Source organism: Myotis brandtii, unplaced genomic scaffold, assembly GCF_000412655.1.
Source record: "Myotis brandtii unplaced genomic scaffold, ASM41265v1 scaffold731, whole genome shotgun sequence".
NCBI classification, from domain to species: Eukaryota; Metazoa; Chordata; class Mammalia; order Chiroptera; family Vespertilionidae; genus Myotis; species Myotis brandtii.
The window spans coordinates 1716847-1737866 of NW_005370895.1; the positions used below are offsets into that span (position 1 = coordinate 1716847).

General features: G+C 51.1%; 1 protein-coding gene across 2 annotated transcripts in view; it reads right to left on the reverse strand.

Moving 5' to 3' along the window:
- Window positions 1–6: 6 nt before the first annotated feature.
- CDCP1 (CUB domain containing protein 1) overlaps window positions 7–21020 on the reverse strand; it is a 33772-nt gene continuing 12758 nt past the window's right edge. The window contains exons 2-9 of one of the 2 annotated variants that reach the window (XM_014530340.1): window positions 17655–17864; window positions 11498–11860; window positions 9981–10349; window positions 5528–5749; window positions 3919–4299; window positions 1802–2164; window positions 1346–1433; window positions 7–755 (exon numbers count right to left, since the gene is read on the reverse strand). In XM_014530340.1, the coding sequence (XP_014385826.1) occupies window positions 326–755; window positions 1346–1433; window positions 1802–2164; window positions 3919–4299; window positions 5528–5749; window positions 9981–10349; window positions 11498–11860; window positions 17655–17769 (2331 nt within the window). In that variant the 5' untranslated portion in view covers window positions 17770–17864 and the 3' untranslated portion in view covers window positions 7–325. Of the gene's footprint in view, window positions 759–1345; window positions 1434–1801; window positions 2165–3918; window positions 4300–5527; window positions 5750–9980; window positions 10350–11497; window positions 11861–17654; window positions 17865–21020 lie in introns of both variants that reach the window. The other variant, XM_005882664.2, reaches the window with a different exon arrangement.

A 21020-nucleotide genomic window follows, 5' to 3' on the forward strand; every position in this document is an offset into this window, starting at 1 on the left:
TCACAGAGAGTCCAAACCCCAATCCGGGGCTTGTTGCAACCCTGTCCTGGGGTGGCTCACACTTCTCTCTCATTACGGGCTGGTTTCTAACGCAACCTGAGTTTAGAAGGACATGAGCCATGATGACTGTATCCAGACCAGAATTCATCATTTTCAACGTCTTCATCGTCGGAATGAGTCCACTTGGAAATCAGAAGTTGGTGGTGTCCAGGAAAACCTCCTGCTGTTCCTTCCATACAATTCCTCTTCTTTGGGATTTCTGGTGAGCACCCTACAGGGCGTCTCAGCGCCCTGCTTTATGCAAAGTCTTTGGGATGGGTCCAAGTTATTCCCCAGTCTCCACTGGCTCGTGGGCATCCAGCAAGGGAATGTCTGTGTTCCCGTCACTTGCGTTCTGCTTGCTGGGATGGGAGAAGGTGTACGGTTCACTGTCAGACTCAGGATTAAAGTCAGGGGATGACTCCTTTGTGGTCAACTTTACAGTTGGGACCTTGGAATATGGGAGGAGGAAGGGGGGAGGGCAGTCCTCTGTGGGGCCCTGGAAGGGCTGGTAGGTGTCCACCTCGGGCTGGACGAAGGACCCGTTGGAATCCTGCAGCAGATGCCCGTACACCATGGTGTCATCGATGACGGCGTACACGTGGGCATCATGGTCCTTTTGTACGTTCGGAAACTTTTTTGGCTGCATCGGTATCTGGGTATTGATGTTGCCATTGTAGATACCTACGGCTGGGCCCTTGTTCATCTTCTTTTTCCTACTGAGAGAGGGAGCAAGACAGAAGTCAGGAAGACAACGGTCTTAGATGTGCACCATTTCCCTTCCCTGCTGGAACTCAGATCCCTGCACCCCCTGGGCTGCGGGAGAAGAGACTGTGTCTCCCCCACGTCCCACAAATCGCTTAGTCTTTGAACCTGAAACTACTGTTCTCAGTGAATATTTAAAAGGACCAGCTTCTGTCTCTAGCTCAGGTGATGGAGGGAGGGGGTTTGCAGGGCTGGACTGGCGGGGCCCATGTGGCCATTACCCCGCCGAGATCACCCCCGCAATGCTCACAGTCTAATGGGCCCAGGGGACTTGTGCTGAGGTGGCTGCATAAAAACTGCAGGCTCATATATCACCACACCTGTATTTTGGCTTTTTGTCCTGTCTCTCTCCCCGCCCCCCCCCCCCCCCCCCCCCCTGGGATATTCTTCCCCTCTAAGTATACTTCATATCTGGCAATATGATTTAACATTGATCTTTGGGAGGGAAATGGGAAGCAAGCAAAAAGGTCCATAATTAGTGATAGGTCACTGTGATCTAAGGGGCCGTCAGATCGGCTGAAGATGGAGAAATTCCACCTACTTCTTTTTCACAAGGCAAATGATGAGTCCGAGGGCACACAGCAGCAAGGCGCCGCCTCCCACCACGGCAATGAGGATGACAGTCATGTCTATGAGCAGAGACACAGAGGAGGGGAGACGTGTGGGGTTAGGTCTGTGATGGACTTGAGTACATAGCCTCCAAAGATGACCACCACCCATTCCTTAGCCCCCTGTACCCACATGCTGCCCACGGATGCATACGTCCAGCTCAGATCAGAACTGCCCAGCCACCATCTGAGCAATAATAATGGCTGTTTTTAAGCCACTGAGTCCCGGGGTGTTTTGTTACGCAGCATTACTGATGCAATAGCTGACGGATACACAGACAGCCAGGACTCAAAGCTATGTTTTCTGACTCACCTCCCAGGCTTGCTCCTTCCCCCTCAGCTACCAATTTACACCATTACCATCCCTGAAAAATCCCGAAGGCCCTTACCTAGCGTTCTCCAGGTAAGCGACACCTGGAAGAGCAGGTCCAACTGCTTGCCCCTCACAGGGCTGCAGTTGGAGATGTTGACCCAGAAGTTGTGATGGTGGGAGCTGGACTTGGGGAGCACCTCCTCCAGGCTGAAGATCTGCTCGGCCTTGGTCCGCTGCTCCTGGATGATCATGAACGCACGCCCCGTCTGGCACACCAGGCCGGTCCGCTCCTTCAGGAAGGTTAGGTAGGCCACCTGGTCGCTGGGCACACTGATGTTCCAGGACACCGAGGCCAGGGACGGCAGGCCCCGCTCCCAGTTAGGGGTCATCAGGTAGACCTTGCTTTTCATATCCGGGGTCACCGTGAAAATACCTTCCTCTGCAGGAGAGGGAAGAGAAGGAACATAGACGTTTCCATCGAAAGGGAGAGAAGAAGTCGCGGCGGCGGAGAAGATGGTAGAGTGTCGTGACCAGAGCTGTCCGACAGAGCTTTCTGTTCTCATCTGCACCGTCCACGGGAGTAGCCACGGCCACACGTGTCTGCTGAAGACCTGACACGTGCTCGGTGTGACCGAGGAACCACATTTCAAGCTTTCTTTACTATTAATTTACATTTAAGTTGCCACAGGTGACCCATGGCTACTGTATGGGTCAGCACAAGATTAGAGTCTCAGTCAAATCAAAGAGCAAAAACAGGCCAGTTTGCCAAACTGGTGGTTATCTCGGCTTCCTTTCAGGAATGCCCTCAGCATCGCTAACATTCACCTGTGCCCCACGGTGGGAGGGTATATACCAGGGGTGGGCAAACTTTTTGACTCGAGGGCCACAATGGGTTCTTAAACTGGACCGGAGGGCCGGAACAAAAGCATGGATGGAGTGTTTGTGTGAACTAATATAAATTCAAAGTAAACATCATTACATAAAAGGGTACGGTCTTTTTTTTTTTTTAGTTTTATTCATTTCAAACGGGCCGGATCCGGCCCGCGGGCCGTAGTTTGCCCACGGCTGGTATATACCGATTTCTGTTTCTGAGATTAAAACCTCAAGTCCTGACCCAGCTGGATGGCTCAGTTGGTTGGAGCTCTGTCCCGTACACCAAAAAGGCTGTGGGTTCCATTCCCTGTCTGGGCACGGGCCTAGGTTGTGGATTCGATCCCCAATGGGGGCTTGTGCGGCAGGCAACCAGTCGCTGTTTCTCTCTCACATCAATGTTTCTCTCTCCCTTCTACTCCCTCTAAAAATCAGTAACAAAACAAACGAATGAACAAAAAGCCCATCAGGTCCTCAGAAGATTTCTGGAATTGCAAAGCAGACAGTGCCTCTGACACGTCCACTCATCTACTCCTGACCCCCGGGGAGATAACCCCGCACCGATGAGTGTGTTACTTTCACAAACTCCCCAGGAGGAGTTTCTCTGATGATCTTAAAGATCTCCAGCAACCTAGATGGACCTTAATCTTAGGGCCACAGGTTCTTCTTCCTCACACTCATGCCTGAGAACAAAAGTGTGAAGCAAACCTCAGAGAAAGCCCTCGGTCAATATTCCAATTGCCTCTAACGTTGGGCAATCTGTGATGGCGACTGTGACTTTTAAAATCAGCCATGAAGAGTTCTAGAGTCACCCTCATGACCGACTGAGACCTCATTTCCTGCCTGGGACACAGAAGCTCACCGTCCTCGCCCAGGAAAACGGGACCCTGGAGTTCTAGATCCTTCTCTCTCCCAGCAGGCCTTTCCGGCGCTCTCCATGCTGCATTCCGAATTCTCAAATCAGAATCATAAAAATGCCCGAATATGGGTTTTTAGGTTACCACCTTAAACATCCAGGACTTGGGACTATGTGGTTAGTTCTAACTTATGCTCTGGCCACTTCCAAGAAAGACTCGAATCTGATTATATGTTTTGCTGCCATCAACCATCACCTCCCCTGTCACAGAGCCTTGGAATTTTCCACTCCAGGTTAACGGTGGAGTCAGGATCAGGACGAAAATGTCTGGTGTGAGGACCAGCCCCCTCAGCTATCTGTCCTCTTCAATTTGACAACTGGAGTAAGACGATCACAAAAGCAAAATAGAGGAAGGCCCGCATGGGAAAGGCCTGGAGACGGAAGAAGGTGAAAGACGATGCTCTTACCTTTGAAGTAGGGTATGAAGGTCGCGGTCAGGGCCTGCCTGGAGAGCTCCTGCTGGAAGCTGGGGGCGTAGGTGCGCAGGGTCACCACGACGTTCTGCTTCACCTGGATCTGCTCGATGGAGCCTCCGGCGCAGAAGGAGCCGAAGTAGAGGTCCTGGCCCGGGCCAGCGCCGGCCACCAGGTAGCCGAAGCTGCTGTTGCAGAACCGCTCCTGCGTGTGCTGCTGCAGCTTCTGGGCCGGCACCAGTGCCAGGCTGAGCCTGTCCTTGGGCACCAGCAGCTTCCAGGAGAAGTCGTGCAGCTGCACGGGCAGGTGGAGGATGTCCCTGGGCACCTGGAGGGAGTAGGACCTCCTGTGGCAGTACCGGTGGTCCGTGCAGCCTGGAAAAGAGGGGCCCATGGTACCCAGGCCGGGAGGAGACAGGAAGAGCATCCTCCCAGCTCTCAAGTCGGCCCCAGGCTTCCTGGCTTTTCCCTTTGGTCCTTCCTCCCGCGCTGTCCCCCACTCCGGCTCCCGATGCTCCCTTTTCTAGCTCCCCGTCCTGCTCTCTCACACTCTTCCTAACCTGGCAGACCAACTTTCTGGGGAGTTTTTAGGGTTGAACTTTCTCTTCTTGTTTGTCAGGTTGTCACCTCTGTGTCTCAGGTGCTAAGTGCCAGGTGGGCAGGGCACAGGTCTCCCCACCCAGGCCTGTTGCCCAGTGACCCCGTCTACGGGAGGCAGTTCTGTGCAGTAGTGACAGCAGGGCGTGGAGCTGGGGGTCTCAGCTGGCATTCCAGCTCTGACACTTCCTACGGGGTGGCCCCGGCTCCTGCACCCGCAGAGACTCTGCGAGCATCCACGCCAGAGATCACAGGGGCCCCGCAGGGAGGTGACTATGGGTCTGGCTGCCCCACCTTCATCACACATTTACTACGTGACTAGCACATGGCCAGCCCTGCTAGGGGCTAAAGGGATAAAATGCAATAGCTCTAGCAGGTTTGGCTCAGAGGAAAGAGCGTCTGAAGGGTCACAGGTTCGATTCCGGCCCAGTTGCAGGCTCGATCCCCACCACCAGTTGTGGGGCACGTGTGGGAGGCAGCCAATAGATGTGTCTCTCTCTCACATTGATGCTTCTCTCTGTCTCTACCCTTTCCTTCCACTCTCTCTAAAAGTCCATGGAAAAAAATATCCTCAGGTGAGGATTAATAACAACAACAACAAAAAAGAGACAAACCAAGACTCAAGACTTGGAGTCTCATGTGAGAGACCGCAAGCGGGCAGTGAGCGTGGAAGCAGGGGGCGTGCAGGGGGAGAGGACGGGGAAGGCCACAACTAGGAGGAGGGGGTTCCACAGGGGGAGTCTGAGGAGACGTGAGCATGGACAGGGGTCACACACGGCCCTTCTGAAGGGTGCATGTTCCAGCGGAGGCGGCTGCTCCCAGGGGAGGCAGGTCTCCCCCTCCTGGTTCGCTTCCTGGTGGCCCTTGCTCGCCCGGCACCGTGGGGGACATTTCTGGTCACACTATTTACACCCTGCCCCGTGGACCCCACCAAGAAGACAGGGCAGGATGTAGAGAGATGCCCGCGGCCCTAGAGGAGGGGGGAGCGCCCCGACCACGGGCGTACTTATGGTTTTCTCGACGTTCATCCACAGGCGTGTCAGGTCGTCGCAGAGGAACGAGATCCTGTGCTTGGAGCCATGGGCCAGGGTGAGGTTGGTGCTGCAGGTCCGAGACTCCAGACACACAAAGCAGCCGGGGACAAAGCGGCGGCTCAGCTTCACGGGCCTCGGCTCGATGGTGACCGACATGGCTTGCTCCTTACTCAAGTCAATCTCGTAGGTTACATCTGGAACCACACACACAAGACAGGCGTCAGCGGCCGCCCCGTGAAATGGGCAAAGATTCACACAAAACCTCTCATGCCCGGGGAATGTGGGAAACGCTTTTTATTATTCAGGCAGCATCACAGTAAGTCGAAAAGAAATTTAAGAAGAGAAAGCGTGGACCACATTTCTACCACATTCCTTTACCCATTCTCCTGTTGATGGAGATGTAGGTTGTTTCCCGTTTTTGATTTTTCTAAGAGTGCTGGACCTATGCCTTTGCACGACTGTGAGTGGATGTACCGTGCCACTTCTTGGGTAAACACTGAGGAGCGAAGTGTCTGGGTCAGAAGTAGGAAGGCACGGGTTTAACTCTGTAAGAAACAACCAGGTGGTTCTAGGCGGCTGCAACGTTTGGCACTCCCGACAGCACTCTGACCCTCGGCGGGTGCCCCAGCCTTTGTTAGTTTAGCCATTCCTGTGGGTGGTGGGTGGGAAACGGTACAGTGGTGTGACGGTTACATCTCCTTCGAGCATTACTATATAATAATCAGGTGGGCAGAAATGAGACCCCTACCAGTTGAGCTGAAACAGTGCAGTTTGTTGAGAAAAAAGCATCCTGATTCTGGGGCAAGACAGGACTTCCATGGCGGGAGTGTCAGTAATGCACTGCTTTCCGCATTCTCATTTGCAGATGCATTCCATTCGTTAGTCACTTAACGTGTCCTCTCCCCACACTGATTCCGGTTGGATCTCAAGATAACTGGAGGGGCGGGGCAGACACAGCCCACGGCCTTGCTGCCTCAGGAATGTCCTGATGCGAGGCGTCAGCAGGCAGAGTGGGATGGAAATGTGCAGAGATGGGGCGTTTTAAATGGAAACGTCACCTTTTAACACTCACCAATCTAAGGAAAGACAAGACGTACTGTGACTGTGTCTTCTGTGTGTTTTGACAAGTGGCCTTGTCCCACCCTCACAAAAGGGAGGGCGAGGAGGTGTGGCTGTCAACTGACAGCTGAAGGGGGAGGCGCCGGAAAGGCTGAAACCACCGGCTCAGGGTGTCTCGGGTCACAGAGGGCAGACCCGTGATCTGAATCTGGTTTCCCACCACAGAAGACTCTCATCCTCTTTCTACAACACTGTGGGTGTTTCCCGCATGCAAACAAACGCCAGAGCCCGCAGCTTAAAAGACAACCCCACACAAAAACAGACAGCATCTCACTACTGGATACTTATGGACTCCGGGAACCACTGAGGGGATTGGGTTACTGACTGAAGTTTCATGAAGGCCCCTCATCATTCCTGTGGCATCTATAGAAATTTCTTTAAAATGAAAATGGGCCCCAGGGGAGCAAGCCTGAGGCCCCAGGACGTGCCAGCTCCGCCAGGACCAATCCAGGCTCCCTGAGCACGAGCTGAAGATGCGCTGTGCTGCCTCCCTTCGTCCTCACGACCCCTGCGGGGGAGGCCTCTGAGCTGCATTTCAAAGTGAGAAATCGAGTCACATGGAGGTTAAGAGACTTGCCCAGCTGGCGTTGCTCAGTGGTTGAGCATTGACCTATGAACCAGGAGGTCACGGTTCAATTCCAGGTCAGGGCACATGCCCAGGTTTCAGGCTCAATCCCCAGTGTGGGATTTGCAAGAGGTAGCTAGCTGATCAATGATTCTCTCTCATCACTTATATTTCTCTCTCTCTCTATCTCTATCTCTCTCTCCCTCTTTCTTTCTATTTCCCTTCCTCTCTGAAAGGAATAAAAAAATATTTTTAAAAAAGAGATGCTTGCCCATCCATGGTCACACAGTAAGTAGGGGAACCAGGTTCAAATCCACACAGGCCAGATTTGGGGGCGGCAGTCTTAACCACTGGGCTACACTGCCTGCAAGCAGCTGCTCACACATATTAAGAAGGGATCAGACACACATGTGGGTGCCCAGGACTGGCTGCCGCGGGCAACCTCCTGAAATGTAGGGCCCACATCAGGATGAAAAGGACCCAGACGGCGCCATCTAGAAACCGGAGATCTTCCTGAGTCCAGCCCAGCCTAATCTTATCCCCAAAGATATTCCTGCTGGTCAAGGTCACGCCCTCCTCTAGAAAAATGGAAACCCCACTTTAAGGCGAAACACCGCCACAAGGCAGCTCATCACTCTTTATGCTGGTTGTAGCATGTTTACTGTTTGGTTAGTTTTAGAAGTCAGCCCAGCTGATTTTGCAGGAAACAGAATCAATCAGCAGCTCTTCGCCCTAAGATGATAAACAAATCTTTCCGTCTTCTGAAACTCAAACCCACTCCATTCCAAATCCTTTCGTTGCTGTTCCAGCATTAAATGTGACAGTGGAACTCCAAAGTGTGTTAATGGACACACACACACGCACACACACTCACTCAAGTACATAAAGTTACGTCTTCTACATAATTATTGTGAATTAGAAGGAATCTTGGGTCAAGATATGGGCAGAGTCAGGCCCCAAGTGGGTGCCAAGGGGGCATTCCTAAGGCAGCCTCTTGAGTGCACCCTACAGGGTTACTTTTCAGATGTTTATCGGCCCTATAAACACAAACAGCGCCCTAGCCAGTTTGTCTCAGTGGTTAGAGTGTCGGCCCACGGACTGAAGGGTCGTGGTTTCGATTCCGTTCAAGGACACGCACCTGGGTTGTAGGCTGGATTCCCTGGCCCGGTTGGGGAGGCAACCAATCGATGTGTCTCTCTCACAAACAGAAACAGCATGCCACTCCCCACTCCCACTCAATTTTTCTGCCTGGCTCTGCCTACTTCCCAGAAATAAGTAAGAAAAACAAGCTGAGCGTCAGCCCTCTGGACAGAACCCATCCTCAGCAGGTAAGAAATGCCCGGCCCACCGGCCACAACTCACTCCTTCACAGATTCTAGTTCACAGATGAGCCCCAACCACGCTGGCCTCCTCTTATACATTATCTCAAAATCCACACCACAACCCTCGGGACCAGGACTCAGGTGCGGCAGGCGAGGGGCCCAGGGCTCAGGATGCACCATTTAAGGAGGCACTCGCTCTTGGGGGCTGACCTGTACTTACGCCTCTATCACAGGGAGCCCCTCGGAGTGGGCGCCTCCTTAAACGTGGCATCCTGAGCACTTCACCTCACCCTCGTCCTGGCCCCGACTTCCCTTCTTTAGTTTCGAGGCGTCTGAGTAATTGTGTGTGGGATGAAGATAACCTCATGCTCACCCACCTACCTGGGGCTCAGTGTGGCTCACAGCACGGGCTCTGGGTGCTGAGCTCGCTCAGCTCCTGGCCAGCTGTGTGATGTGAGCCTCGTTCCACAACCTGTCTGAACCTTCTGGTTCCTCATCAGTAGATGAAGATTAATTCCTGCCGCCCCTACTGGGTTGTCATAAGGATTAGCTGGGACATATAAGCGGCGTGCTTAATGCAGTGTGGAGCGCTCAACGGCGTTAGCGATCATTATCATTGCTGCCGGTGTGGGGACATCGAGACTCCCAGTGTAGGGTCAAGACATGCTGTCTAGAGGGTAACCTTCCAATGCCTTAATTAAAAACAACTCTGCCCTAACCGGTTTGGCTCAGTGGATAGAGCGTTGGCCTGCGGACTCAAGGGTCCCAGGTTCGATTCCGGTCAAGGGCATGTACCTTGGTTGCGGGCACAGCCCCAGTGGGGAGTGTGCAGGAGGCAGCTGATCGGTGTTTCTCTCTCATTGATGTTTCTAACTCTCTATCCCACTCCCTTCCTCTCTGTAAAAAATCAATGGAATATATTAAAAAAAAAAACACACACAAAAAAACAACTCAACAGCCCTGGCTGGTGTGCTCACTGGTTAGAGCATTGGCTCAAGGACCGAGGGGTCTGGGGTTTGATTCCCAGCCCTGGTTGGGGTGCATGCGGGAGGCAACCATTCAATTTGTCTCTCACATTAATGTTTCTCTCTCTGTCTCTCTCTCTCTCTCTCCTCCCTGGCCCCTCCCCCCCCCACTCTCTCTAAAAACAAAGCAATAGAAAAAATATTGAGTAAGGATTAACAAAACAATAACAACAACAGAAATAACCTGGCACCCTGAACGTAAGTTTGCGTTTTGGATTCTTACTGTGTTTCAATGGCTGGGCATGCCATGCCTTCACCACTAAGCCTGCCTCGCTGCCTAGCAACATACTTCCTGCAACTCTTCCGGGGTCCAAAGGTCCAGAAGCCACAGCTGAGAAACAGGAAGGAAAGAAGGTGTCGGAGGAGGAGGAGAAAGGAAGGTGGGCTCACTCACTGCTTTCATTGTGTGGACACTGGACCAAAACTTGAAACTTCAGCCGGAGGATCCCCGGATTTTGGGCATCTTGGTCACATCCTTGCAGAGAGAGGTTGAAGTTCCCAGCCATGTTCCCGGGCTGCTTGTCCGCCAGCCTGAACACCTCGGGGTTGGTGGTGGAGCCCGGGATGTAGTACTCAACCCGCTCCTCCTTCTTCGCGCAGTTGGAGTTGTTGAACTGGAGGAAGGAGACGCTGGCCCGCAGGGGGGCAGGGATGACGAACTGCCACGTCATGAGCTCGTCCTCGGGGAAGCTGAACGGGTAGTTGGCAGACATCAGGGTCGCTGAACCTTCACCCTCAAACACAGATTCGATGAAGCACAGTCCTATTGGGAGGGGAAACCCAAACAAGGCGATTAGATCCTGCCCTGACTGTCCACAGCTTAGGGCAGGGGAAGGAGGTTCTCAGGTCCTGAGCCGTGGGTCGGGATACGGTGTGAGGAGGAGACATCAGTGGTGTGCAAGTCTATGTTTAACAACTGACTCGGCGGGGGAGGGGGAGGGAGTTCTGATATGTAGGGCCTGCCCATTTCCTTGGTGTAAATTTCCCACCAGAGCTGATTTCAAGCTACCAATGTGGGATGACCGAATGTGAACTTGGAAAGAGATGGACAGCAGTTCACCATCATAAAGGATTTCCACTTGCAGAGAGAATCAGCGTAAATAACCTCAAGAGCACAGACAACAGGAAAATGTAGAGAAATCACTAGGGGGCAATGAGTTTGGAGTGGTTTATGGCCTTTGTTTCTACACTCATCATTTTAGTAAGTTTATATAATTCTGTTTTAAAAGACGGCTCTGTTTAATACTAGCTCACAAACTTCCTGCAACTGAACAATGAGCTCTTGTGAGCCGGTCCTAGCACACCACTAACACCGTTAGAGAAAATGTGAAACAGATAGAAGACAGGACAAAGAAACGGAGCGATCATGATAGGGCTGTAGAACCAATCCCATTTCATTTCTTGAAAACAAACATGTACCAAGAACAAAGAAAAGCGAGTCACCGCCAAGGCTACTAGAGAAGGGTGGATCCACACCAGGCGTGAGTGGCCTGGCCTGTGTCGCTTGTGGAAGAGTGGGATGTCCCTGTAAGGTATTCAGGTCAAACCATACAAAATTCCCAACACCTGGTCCTTTCTGACCTAGAGCAAGAGAGATTTCGTATGGTTTTTGTTGTTGTTGTTAATCCTGACCCAGGGATATTTTCCCATTGATTTTTAGAGTGGAAGGGAGAGGGAGAGACAGACAGAGAGAAACATCGATATGAAACACACTCACGGGTTGCCTCCTGCACACGACCCCCACCAGGGCCAGGGATCGAGCCTACAACCGAGATATATCCCCTTGACCAGAATCGAACCTGGGACCCTTCAGTCTTCAGGCCGATGCTCTATCCATTGAGCCAAACCGGCCAGGGTGAGATTTTGTATGTTTCAACCTCAGCAAATAGCAGGAGGGCATGGCGTGCTCACGTTTTATGGATGACTGGCTCGACATGCTGAAGCCGGAGTGGCTTCTGTTGTCGAACCACAGCAGGTGTAAGGTTATCTTGACGCTCTCCTGCATCTTGATCCGGGACACGGTGCCGCTGCTGCAGAAGGTTCCGATCCGGACCTCGGTGGCACCGATGTAGCCACTGATGCTGTAAGTGACTCCGTCTGGGCAGCTCTCCCCTCGCCCGATCTGCCTGAGGCGAGGCCTGGAGAACACCAGCTCCAGACTGGTGCTCTTGCCAGCTTGGATGTCCCAGATGAAAGTTCGGTTGAGGTGGGGCAACAGCGATATTACGGGCTGCAGCTCGAACTCCCCAAAAGGACATGGGTGTGATGTGCAGTCTGAAACAGTCACAAAACAATCTTGTCATAAATGCTGCCAGGCCTCTCCCTGCTCCTCCTTATCTCTTTAGTAGACCCTCTGGGAGTACCCCGAGGTGGACACACCCATCTCCAGATTATATAGTGTTGATGGCCAGTGGCTCACAGAAGCCCCCTTCTTTGCTGAAGTGCCTCAGCTGGGGGTGCCTCCCGGGCCAGAGATACTCGAGGGTTTCGCTGCCTACCCCAGCAGGGAGCAGCAGCCCATAGCCAACCACCGCTCAGCTCATGTCAAGAGTGAAAATGCCTGACCTCAACCTGGTGAAGCCACTCCTTTGCCGGCATCAGCCTGAGGCTACACTTTAGCTAAAACCACATCCTTGCCCAGCCGGTGTGGCTCAGTTGCACCAAGAGGTCACCGATTCGATTCCCTGTCAGGGCACATGCCTGGGTTGTGAGGTCGATCCCCAGTCGGGGTTGTGTAGGAGGCAGCTGATCAATGTTTCTCTCTTGTCAATGTCTCTCTCTTTCTCCCTCGCCCTTCTACTCTATAATAAAAGCATAATATGCTAATTAGACCAGATGTCCTTCTGGACATCCTTCTGGATGACCTTCCAGATGAAGCCGCGGTGGCTGGGGCTGAGGCAGAGGCGTTGCCACAGTGGGCGGGGGCAGGGTCCAAGCCCCTTGCACGAATTTTGTGCATCGGGCCTCTAGTCTAAAAATAAAAACATATTTAAAACAGAACAAGAACATCTTTGCCTGGCCAGCATGGCTCAGTGGTTGACCAATGAACCAGGAGGTCAGGGTTCGATTCCTGGTCAGAGCACATGCCCAGGTTGCGGGCTTGATCCCCAGTGTGGGGGGGCGTGCAGGCAGCCAATCAATGGTTCTCTCTCATCCTTGATGTTTCTATCTCTCTCTCCCTCTGCCTTCCTCTCTGAAATCAAGAAAAATATATATTAAAAAATTTTAAAAGAAATAAATTATATCACTTCAAACAAAAACATCTTTGCTTAGTCCTTCCCTAGCTCACTCCTTTCTCACTTCTTCACAGGGTGCTTCCACGGGTACTCTCCTGACAAGTGTCTTAAGCGAAAGTTCCCATTCAGGCTGTTTTCAGGGAACCACACCCAAGACACTTCCTAACTCTTGTGTTTTCACATGAAGTCGGTGGAGTCCAGTCGGTGGGAGGCCCTTTGCCCTGGAGCCGGAGCCACCATTTCACAACCTTGGGCACAGTGTCAAGCTCTGCCTTTTAAAACTGGTTTTCCCATCCACAGGCTCATCAACTCACTGAGTACACTCAGAACGTGCAAGCCCCTTAGTGGCTGGAACCCCTGGCACAGTTTCTTTCTGCCTCGTGGCTTTAATGCTCACATTTTATTACCATGTTGGATTTTCTTAAAGCTAACAACAAATGAAGGATGTACGTTGTTTCCTAAGCTTCTAAAACAAAGGGAGGAATAGGGAAAGCACGTGGAAGAAGTAACAGCACGCAGGCAACCCAACAGGCTGTTGTCTTGGGCATGGGGAATGGGGAAGGGGAGATGGATTCTGGCCACTTTATTTTTTACGTTTTTAAATATACTTTTATTGATTTCAGAGAGAAAGGAAGATGGAGAGAGAGATAGAAACATCCATGATGAGAGAGAATCATTGATCGGCTGTCTCCTGCACGCTCCCTACTGGGGACTGGCCCCCAATCCCAGCATGTGCCCTGACCGGGACTCCAGCTATGACCTCCTGGTTCATACATAGGTCGATGCTCAACCACTGAGCCACGCCGGCTGGGCAATTCTGGCTAATGACCTGCTGCTCCAGTCGGGTATTTGAAAGTACCGCCCACTCGAAACGAAAGAATGGGAGAATTTTAGAGCTGAGCTGGACCTCTGAGGTCATCCATGCCAAACCTCTCCTTTTTCAGCCCCGAGCTGGGGGGATGGTCATGCCGCTTACAGTACACACACAATCCCAGGACAGAAGCCCGGGCTGTGTTTGCTCAACCCGAGTCCCTGCCAACACACGGCACCACCTAACCCACAAAACAGGGTTAGATAACAAGGTGACGAATGTGGCTAAAATTAGAGTTTGTCTGTCAGTAAAGACAGCACCTATTTTTAGGAGCTCTTGCAACTTCATTGTTTACGTCAAGTCACTTCTTTCCTTTAACATATGGCCTTGTCCCTTTGCATCTCCACCTCCAACGTGCCCAGGGCCACATGGAGCGGCTCCTACTGGGTTCCGTGCCCTTGTGGGATCACCGAACCTATGAAGGGGGCGATTCTCAGCTCAGATGCACTTGGAGGAAGTTTAAAAAATACATATGCCCGCCCGGCCGGCATGGCTCAGTGGTTGAGCATCAACCTGTGAGTCAGGAGGTCACAGTTCGATTCCCAATCGGGGCACGTGCCCAGGTTGCGGGCTCAGTCCTCAGTGTGGGGTGTGCAGAAGGCAGCCAATCAATGATTCTCTCTCATCATTGATGTTTTCCTCTCATCTTCCTCCTTCCTCTCTGAAATCAATGAAGATATACTTAAAAAAAAATACACATGTCCTGGCTGGTGTGGTTCAGTTGGTTGGGTGTTGGCTAGGGCACTGAGTCTGCCAGTTCGATTCCTGGTCAGGGCACATGCCCGGGTTGTAGGCTCGATACCCAGTAGGGGATGTCCAAGAGGCAGCCGATAGATGGTTCACTCTCACATCCATGTTTCTCTCTCTCTCTCAAAAAAAAAGTCAATGAAAAATATTTGTTAAAAGAACACACGCCTGCCCTAGCCAGTTTGGCTCGGTGGATAGAGCCTTGGCCTGCGGACTAACGGCTCGATCCCCCGTAGGGGGCATGCAGGAGGCAGCCAACCAATGATTCTCTCTCATCACTGATGTTTCTGTCTCTCCCTCTCCCTTTCTCTCAGAAATCAATAAAAAATATATATTAAAAAATGCTCAGGCCTGGGCCACCTGAGAGACTGTGATTTAATTCTATACCAAGAACCCGGAGCCACAAAGCTCCATCTCTCAGCCACAACTCTGTACCGGCCACAGGACACTGGGAGAGTCAGGTCATGTAAGCACTTGTCAATTGGTTGCTAAGAGCTTCGGCTTTGAGGATGGACACACAGGGAAGAGTGGTCACAATAACCAGACGGGACTACCCCAACCAACTGAGCCACACCGGCCAGGGCTCCAGGGAACCCTTAAGCATATCAATATTCTCCTCAGCTCTGGGAAAGCTTCTCTGACATGTTAATTGTAATCGACTTAAACTGGTCAATTAATTTGAAGGAGAACTGACAGTTACAAAGTACTGAGATTTTTAAGGAATACAGTACACCTCCCCATGTATTTGTGTCTTCTCTTTTGTCTCTCAGGAAAATTTTACATATTTTGCTTCCTAGGTATCCTATATATTTATTAAGATGATCCCTAAATTTTTAACTAGAACTTCTGAATAACAGTGACCAACAGCATGCTTAGCGGGAACTCTTACGTTGTTTCCCAGGTTACGGGCAATGACTGTTGCATATGATATTTGCTACCAGGTTCTGATAGAAACACTTCATTGGATTAAGCAAACACCCTTCTGACTGAGAATGTTGTATGAAAAACAATCTCTTAAGCTGATCACGTACAGTTTTTTTTTTTCTCATCTAACAGAGCAAAGCATTCCATTAGCCGACTTGCTAATGGTGAACTACCCTAGTCTTCCAGCGAACCCTTCCCTACTCTTGAGCTTTATTCTTTTAATACATGTTTTATATTTTATCTAAGATATATATTTTTTTGCATGTACAGTCATAACAGACTGGTTGATGGTTTTCTCTTTTTATGCTCTTGGTAGATGTTGACATCAGGGTTGTAAGGGTTTATGAAATGAGTATGAAACTTCTCTTTCTATGCTCAGAATGGGAGTCGGCCAACTACAGCCCATGAGGTCAATCCAGCCGAACACCTGTTACTGTAAATAAAGTTTCACTGGAATGTTCCCCGCCTAAGCGTTCATCTATTATCTATGGCTGCTTTAAAAAAAAAAAAAAATAAAAAAAAAATTGATTTCAGAGAGGAAGGGAGAGGGAGGGAGAAAGAGAAACATCAATGATGAGAGAGAATCGTTTATCGGCTGCCTCCTGCACACCCTCTACCGGGGATCAAGCCCTGCGACCTGGGCATTGCCCTTGACCGGAATCAAACCCCGGGCCCTTCAGTCCACAGGCCGAGGCTCTATCCACTGAGTCAAACTGGCTAGGGCTCTATGGGTGACTTTATGCTGAGATAGCGCAGCTGAGCAGTTGTGATGTGACAGAGACCATCTGGCCCACAGGGCTTTGGATGTTTACAGAACGAGCTTGCCTACCTTTCTCTAGAATGGCTTAAATACCAGAAATTACCTGCTCCTTACAGTGTTAGAAGATCCTTAATGAAACCATCTCTCTTTTGTTGTTGTTGTTAATCCTCACCCAAGGATACTTTTCCATTGATTTTTTAGAGGTAGTAGTGGAAGGGAGGGGGAGAGACACAGAAAGAGAAGCATCGATGTAAGAGAGACACATCGATTGATTGCCTCCCGCACGTGCCCCGATCAGGGTCAAGCCTGCAACGCAGGTACGTGCCCTTGACCAGAATCGAACCGTGGACCCTTTATTCCGTGGGCCGAACACTCTATCCACTGAGCCAAACCGGCTAGGGCTGAAACCATCTCTAAGCCAAACCCCATCTCCTCCATTGCTATTTATTTATTCCAGTTTCCTACCTTTTTTATGAGCCCATTAAGTTTTTCCTGAAAATCACCATGTCCATTCAGAGTTTCACACTGAATATCACAATGTTGCACATTGTCTCTTACAATTTTAGAAATCGCCTTTGTATATGTCATTAATCCACATTCACACTTTTGATGCTGTATATTTGTATTTTCTCTTTCCTTTCCTTTTAGGAGACCAGGCAGAGATTTGTCTACGTAATTGGTCTTTATTGATTTCATCCTTTTGCCCCCCTTCATGATCTATTGCCCAATTCACTTATTTTCCGTGAAAGGCAAAGAAATGTTCTGAGTAGGCTTTGAGATCACAAATAGTGTTGTTAGTGTTGTGAATACCCACCTTAAAACGATGGGGAAATGACACACTTGTTGTTTTTTCTTGCCTGATTGTTATTTGTGTCAATCTCCTATCCCAAGCTCAAGTTCTGAGTAATAACAATACCAAATACCTATAGTTTGTTGCTTTCTTGAGTATCACACACTCTCTCAAGCCATTATTTTATTTCATCTTCATAACAACCCACTTGTTTGGTAAAGGACTCTTATTTTATAGACTAGAAAACAAAGTCAAAAAGCAGTTAAGCAACTTAGATGAAGTCCCATGAAACCCAGCTCCCTCAGCCTCCACAGTTGCTACCTTTGCCCTTGAGCCTTGTGGACCCATTTCTCTACCCACCTCCTCAACCTTCCGTTTCTCTCATCCTCCAATCCCTTGACTCGCACCCGTCATCAGCCAAGTCAGTGGTTTTAGCACATCCGACTGAGCATCCCAGGCCCGAAGACCCACAGCTCTGTTCAGCGACAGTGTGGCTCAGTGGTCACAGGCCAGGACTCTGGAGCCCGAGAGCCCGGGCTCTGGTCTTGCTGCTACTCACTGGCTGTGCCATCTCAGGCAAGTCCCTTTGTGAACTTCTCCAAGGGCCATTTGGGGGATTAAAGAACTTAACCCGTACCAGGCACGTATAAGACTGAATGAAGTGCAGTTTCAAAACAGACCTCAGCTCCCCAGCACTAGGGGCTGGCTAGGTAGGCAGCAGTCCCCGAGTGTGTACTTACCAATGTTCCTCTCGACCTCAATGACAAAGTGAGTCTCTGGATTCTGGCAGGTAAAGCGAAACTCCTTTCTGTCTCCGGGTTTGATGAGCAGCGTGGTCAAGAGTTTTCCAGACATGAGCAGGTGACAGGGCTTCGCTCCCAGAGGTAGGAGCCCCCGCTTTATAAGGATCGTGATGTTGGTTGTACGGGGCAGACCGAGCACAAAAGCTTCTGAAGGAAGAGAAAGGGAGTGAGCAGGACCATTCAGGTCTGCAGACCTGCTGTCTCCCCTCAGGGGTCTAGGGAGGATGCCCTCTTTGACATCTTTGTTCCTTGTCCCTTCCCGCCCCCCACCCCCCCCCACTCAGGGCCTAGAGGGGAGGATGTAAAATGACTGCTCTCCTTACCAGTGGGAAAGAACTGGGCCCTTGTGGGCTGGACACTGACACGTGTCTCAGGTTTGAATTATTCATTTTTCTAAAAATCAAAAATAGTGAACCCCGTCCTACATGGCTCGGGCTGTATGTTTTCAGATACCCCGTCTGTATCAATAGCAATTAACCGGAGAAACTGCCACGCTTCCTCTCAATATGACTGCAGACCAAAGTCCACACCCAGAAACTGTTTGTAGAGGGACATGTTTATCTGCAAAGAGCTGCCGTCTCCTGCCCTGGGTGCTTCATAGGCCCAGTATATCCATATACACACAGCGTCAGAGGTACATACATACATACATTAATGCAGTACTGGAGGGGAGGAAAACTTGCACAGAAATTAGATATAAACATATTATGTCAGCAAATTTGGAAATCAGAGCAAAATAATGCTAATGCCTCAGGCTGGGGTTCAGCCAATGATATGAACACACAGGACCAGGCCAGTGAGAGGCGTTGGTTATTAAACAGAGGCGTGCACCTCCGGTGAGGACGGGGCCCGAATTCTGACCAGGCACAGTCTCTTTCCCATTCCCTTTGCTCTGTCGACCTTCAAGTCTTCTCGGATGAACCGGGAAGAGCCACTTTCTCCTTGGTAGCCGCCACCCCTTCCCTAACTTGGGTCCTGACTGTGGGCTCTGGGTGGCCAATGAGCCTGACGGCCCACATGAAGGGACGATTGTCCAGAGGTGGGTCCCGTGGTGGGAACCCAGGGGCTCACAGGGCTGCGGCCGCTGCCTCTGTCCCACCATGTTCTGCAGCAAAGGGATGGTCAGCACCCCCAACCCCACCCCCAGTCGGGCCAGTGCATCTGAGTGCTTGATGAGTGCACTGTCACTTAAAGAAAACAGATGGGCACCCGGCTGACGTAGCTCAGTGGTTGAGCGTTGACCTATGAACCAGGAGGTCGAGGTTCGATTTCCTGTCAGGGCACATGCCCAGGTTTCGGGCTCGATCCCCAGTGTGGGGCATGCAGGAGGCAGCCCATGGATGATTCTCTCTCATCATTGATATTTCTATCTCTCTCCCTTTCCCTTCTTCTCTGAAATCAATGAAAACATGTTAAAAACAAAACAAACCCATGGGAATCCTCTTCTTCAACCTCTTTCTTTGGTTTCCCCGGGAACGTGGCATTTCATTGCTATACTATTTCAGAAGATCTATTTCCCAGGTTCCCAGAAACCCAGCCAAAGCTCCATTCTGGGGTGGTTCTGAGGTCTCAGCGGCTGAAAGAAATCTCAGCGGAACCTCACGGCAGCAGCGCTCAGAGCATCCGGGACATGAGCAAGCGCCTCACTGGGCCCATGAGTCACAGCTCTTCCCTCTCCTGCCTCCCTCCCGACCTCCCCTTATTAGGACACCCTCGCTGGCGTCTGCCTCCCCAGCAGCTTTTCTGGGGGAATTTCCAATCACTTTCATCACCACTCATTAATCACCATTCATTCATCCCTGTACCACAGGATATTATACAAACGCCCCGTTATTTCTCCTCCCTGCCACTCTATTTCTTTGCAAGGGGAACAAATATAAGAAAGAGGATCCCACCAGACAAACACCAGGGAAGTTATCTGCTCCCAGACTTGTTAAATGCAGCTTAAAAGGCTAACAAGTGTGGTTTAAAATTTCTTCGATGGGGCCGAACCAGCTGCTTCAGATCTGGGTGTGCTTTCCTGGGAGGCTCGGGTCTCATCCCCTCTGTCCAATGAAGGTGAGCCGAGCAGCTGTCCACCAGGGACGGGAACCAGCCCAGGCAGCAGGAGACAGACGCACACTAAGGCGCATGCTACCCTGCAGGAGTGCCCGGGAAGGTGCGGGAGGTAGACGCAGCATAATCGTGAATCAGCCCGGCAGATCAGTCACAGCCTGCACGGAAGTCAGATGCCTACCGGGAAATTCATTTTGGCCAACACAGCCCTGACCTCTCTTGGGAAGATGACGCATTGCAGACCAACATCCCTCTCTACAAGTTCACCAGCTGCGGCTGGGCTGGCCCATCCGTGGAGCAGATCTCTGCTTCTCGGATTGAGCACGGGGTAAAATGGCTAAGCTGTGGGTGTTCCCTTCAAGCATGGTGTGCTCACACCCTGGGAGCCCCAGGAAGTGACACCAACAGCCCAACAGAAGGGGCAGTGATCCACCCTTAGGCCATTGACATAATTTCTCCTGCCTTTACCCGCTGCAGGAGCAACTGCCGACTTCAACATTTGTTTGCTTATCCCTCTGTCCCACCAGACCCCCCTGAGAGCAACTTGAAGGCACCAAGGAGGACCAAGGTTCTCTGAAGGCACTGAGGGTCAGCTATTAACACTCTGGGGACGGTGGTCAAGGAAGGCTCCACAGAGGAGGCATCACTTAAGATGGATTTTGGAAAATGAATAGGAGTTTGTCAGCCAGGGATCGTGAGATGGGTGTCAGGAAAGATAGGTGAAGGGAAGAGCAGATGCAAAGACACAGGGGTATGGCCCGACCGTGCGGGGCTCAGTGGCTGAGCAACGACCTATGAAACAGGAGGAGGTCATGGTCCGATTCCTGGTCAGGGCATATGCCCAGGTTTCAGGCTGGATCAATAAAAAAAATATATATTTTAAAAAGGCACAGGGGTATGAAGAACATGGCTTCCTGGGAGCCCCTCCAGGGAGTTTGTTTGGGCGGAAGTCAAGGAAAATGTGGGTAGAGGTGGCTGGAAACAGAGGAGGGGCCAGGCTATGGAGAGCTTGGCTGTTGGGCTTCACCCAGTGGGACCAGCATATCTCAGCAGCCTCGGGGAGTGGTTAAGAGTTTGGATTTTAGACTCTGACGGCCTGGGGTCAATTCCTGGTTGGACCACATACCAGCTGTGTCCCCTTGGGCAAGTTCCTTAGCTTCTCTAGCCTCAATATCCTTATCAGCAACTGGGAATAACAAAGGAATTGTCAGGAGCCAATCGCCATGGCTGGCCAACACCCCAAGTGCT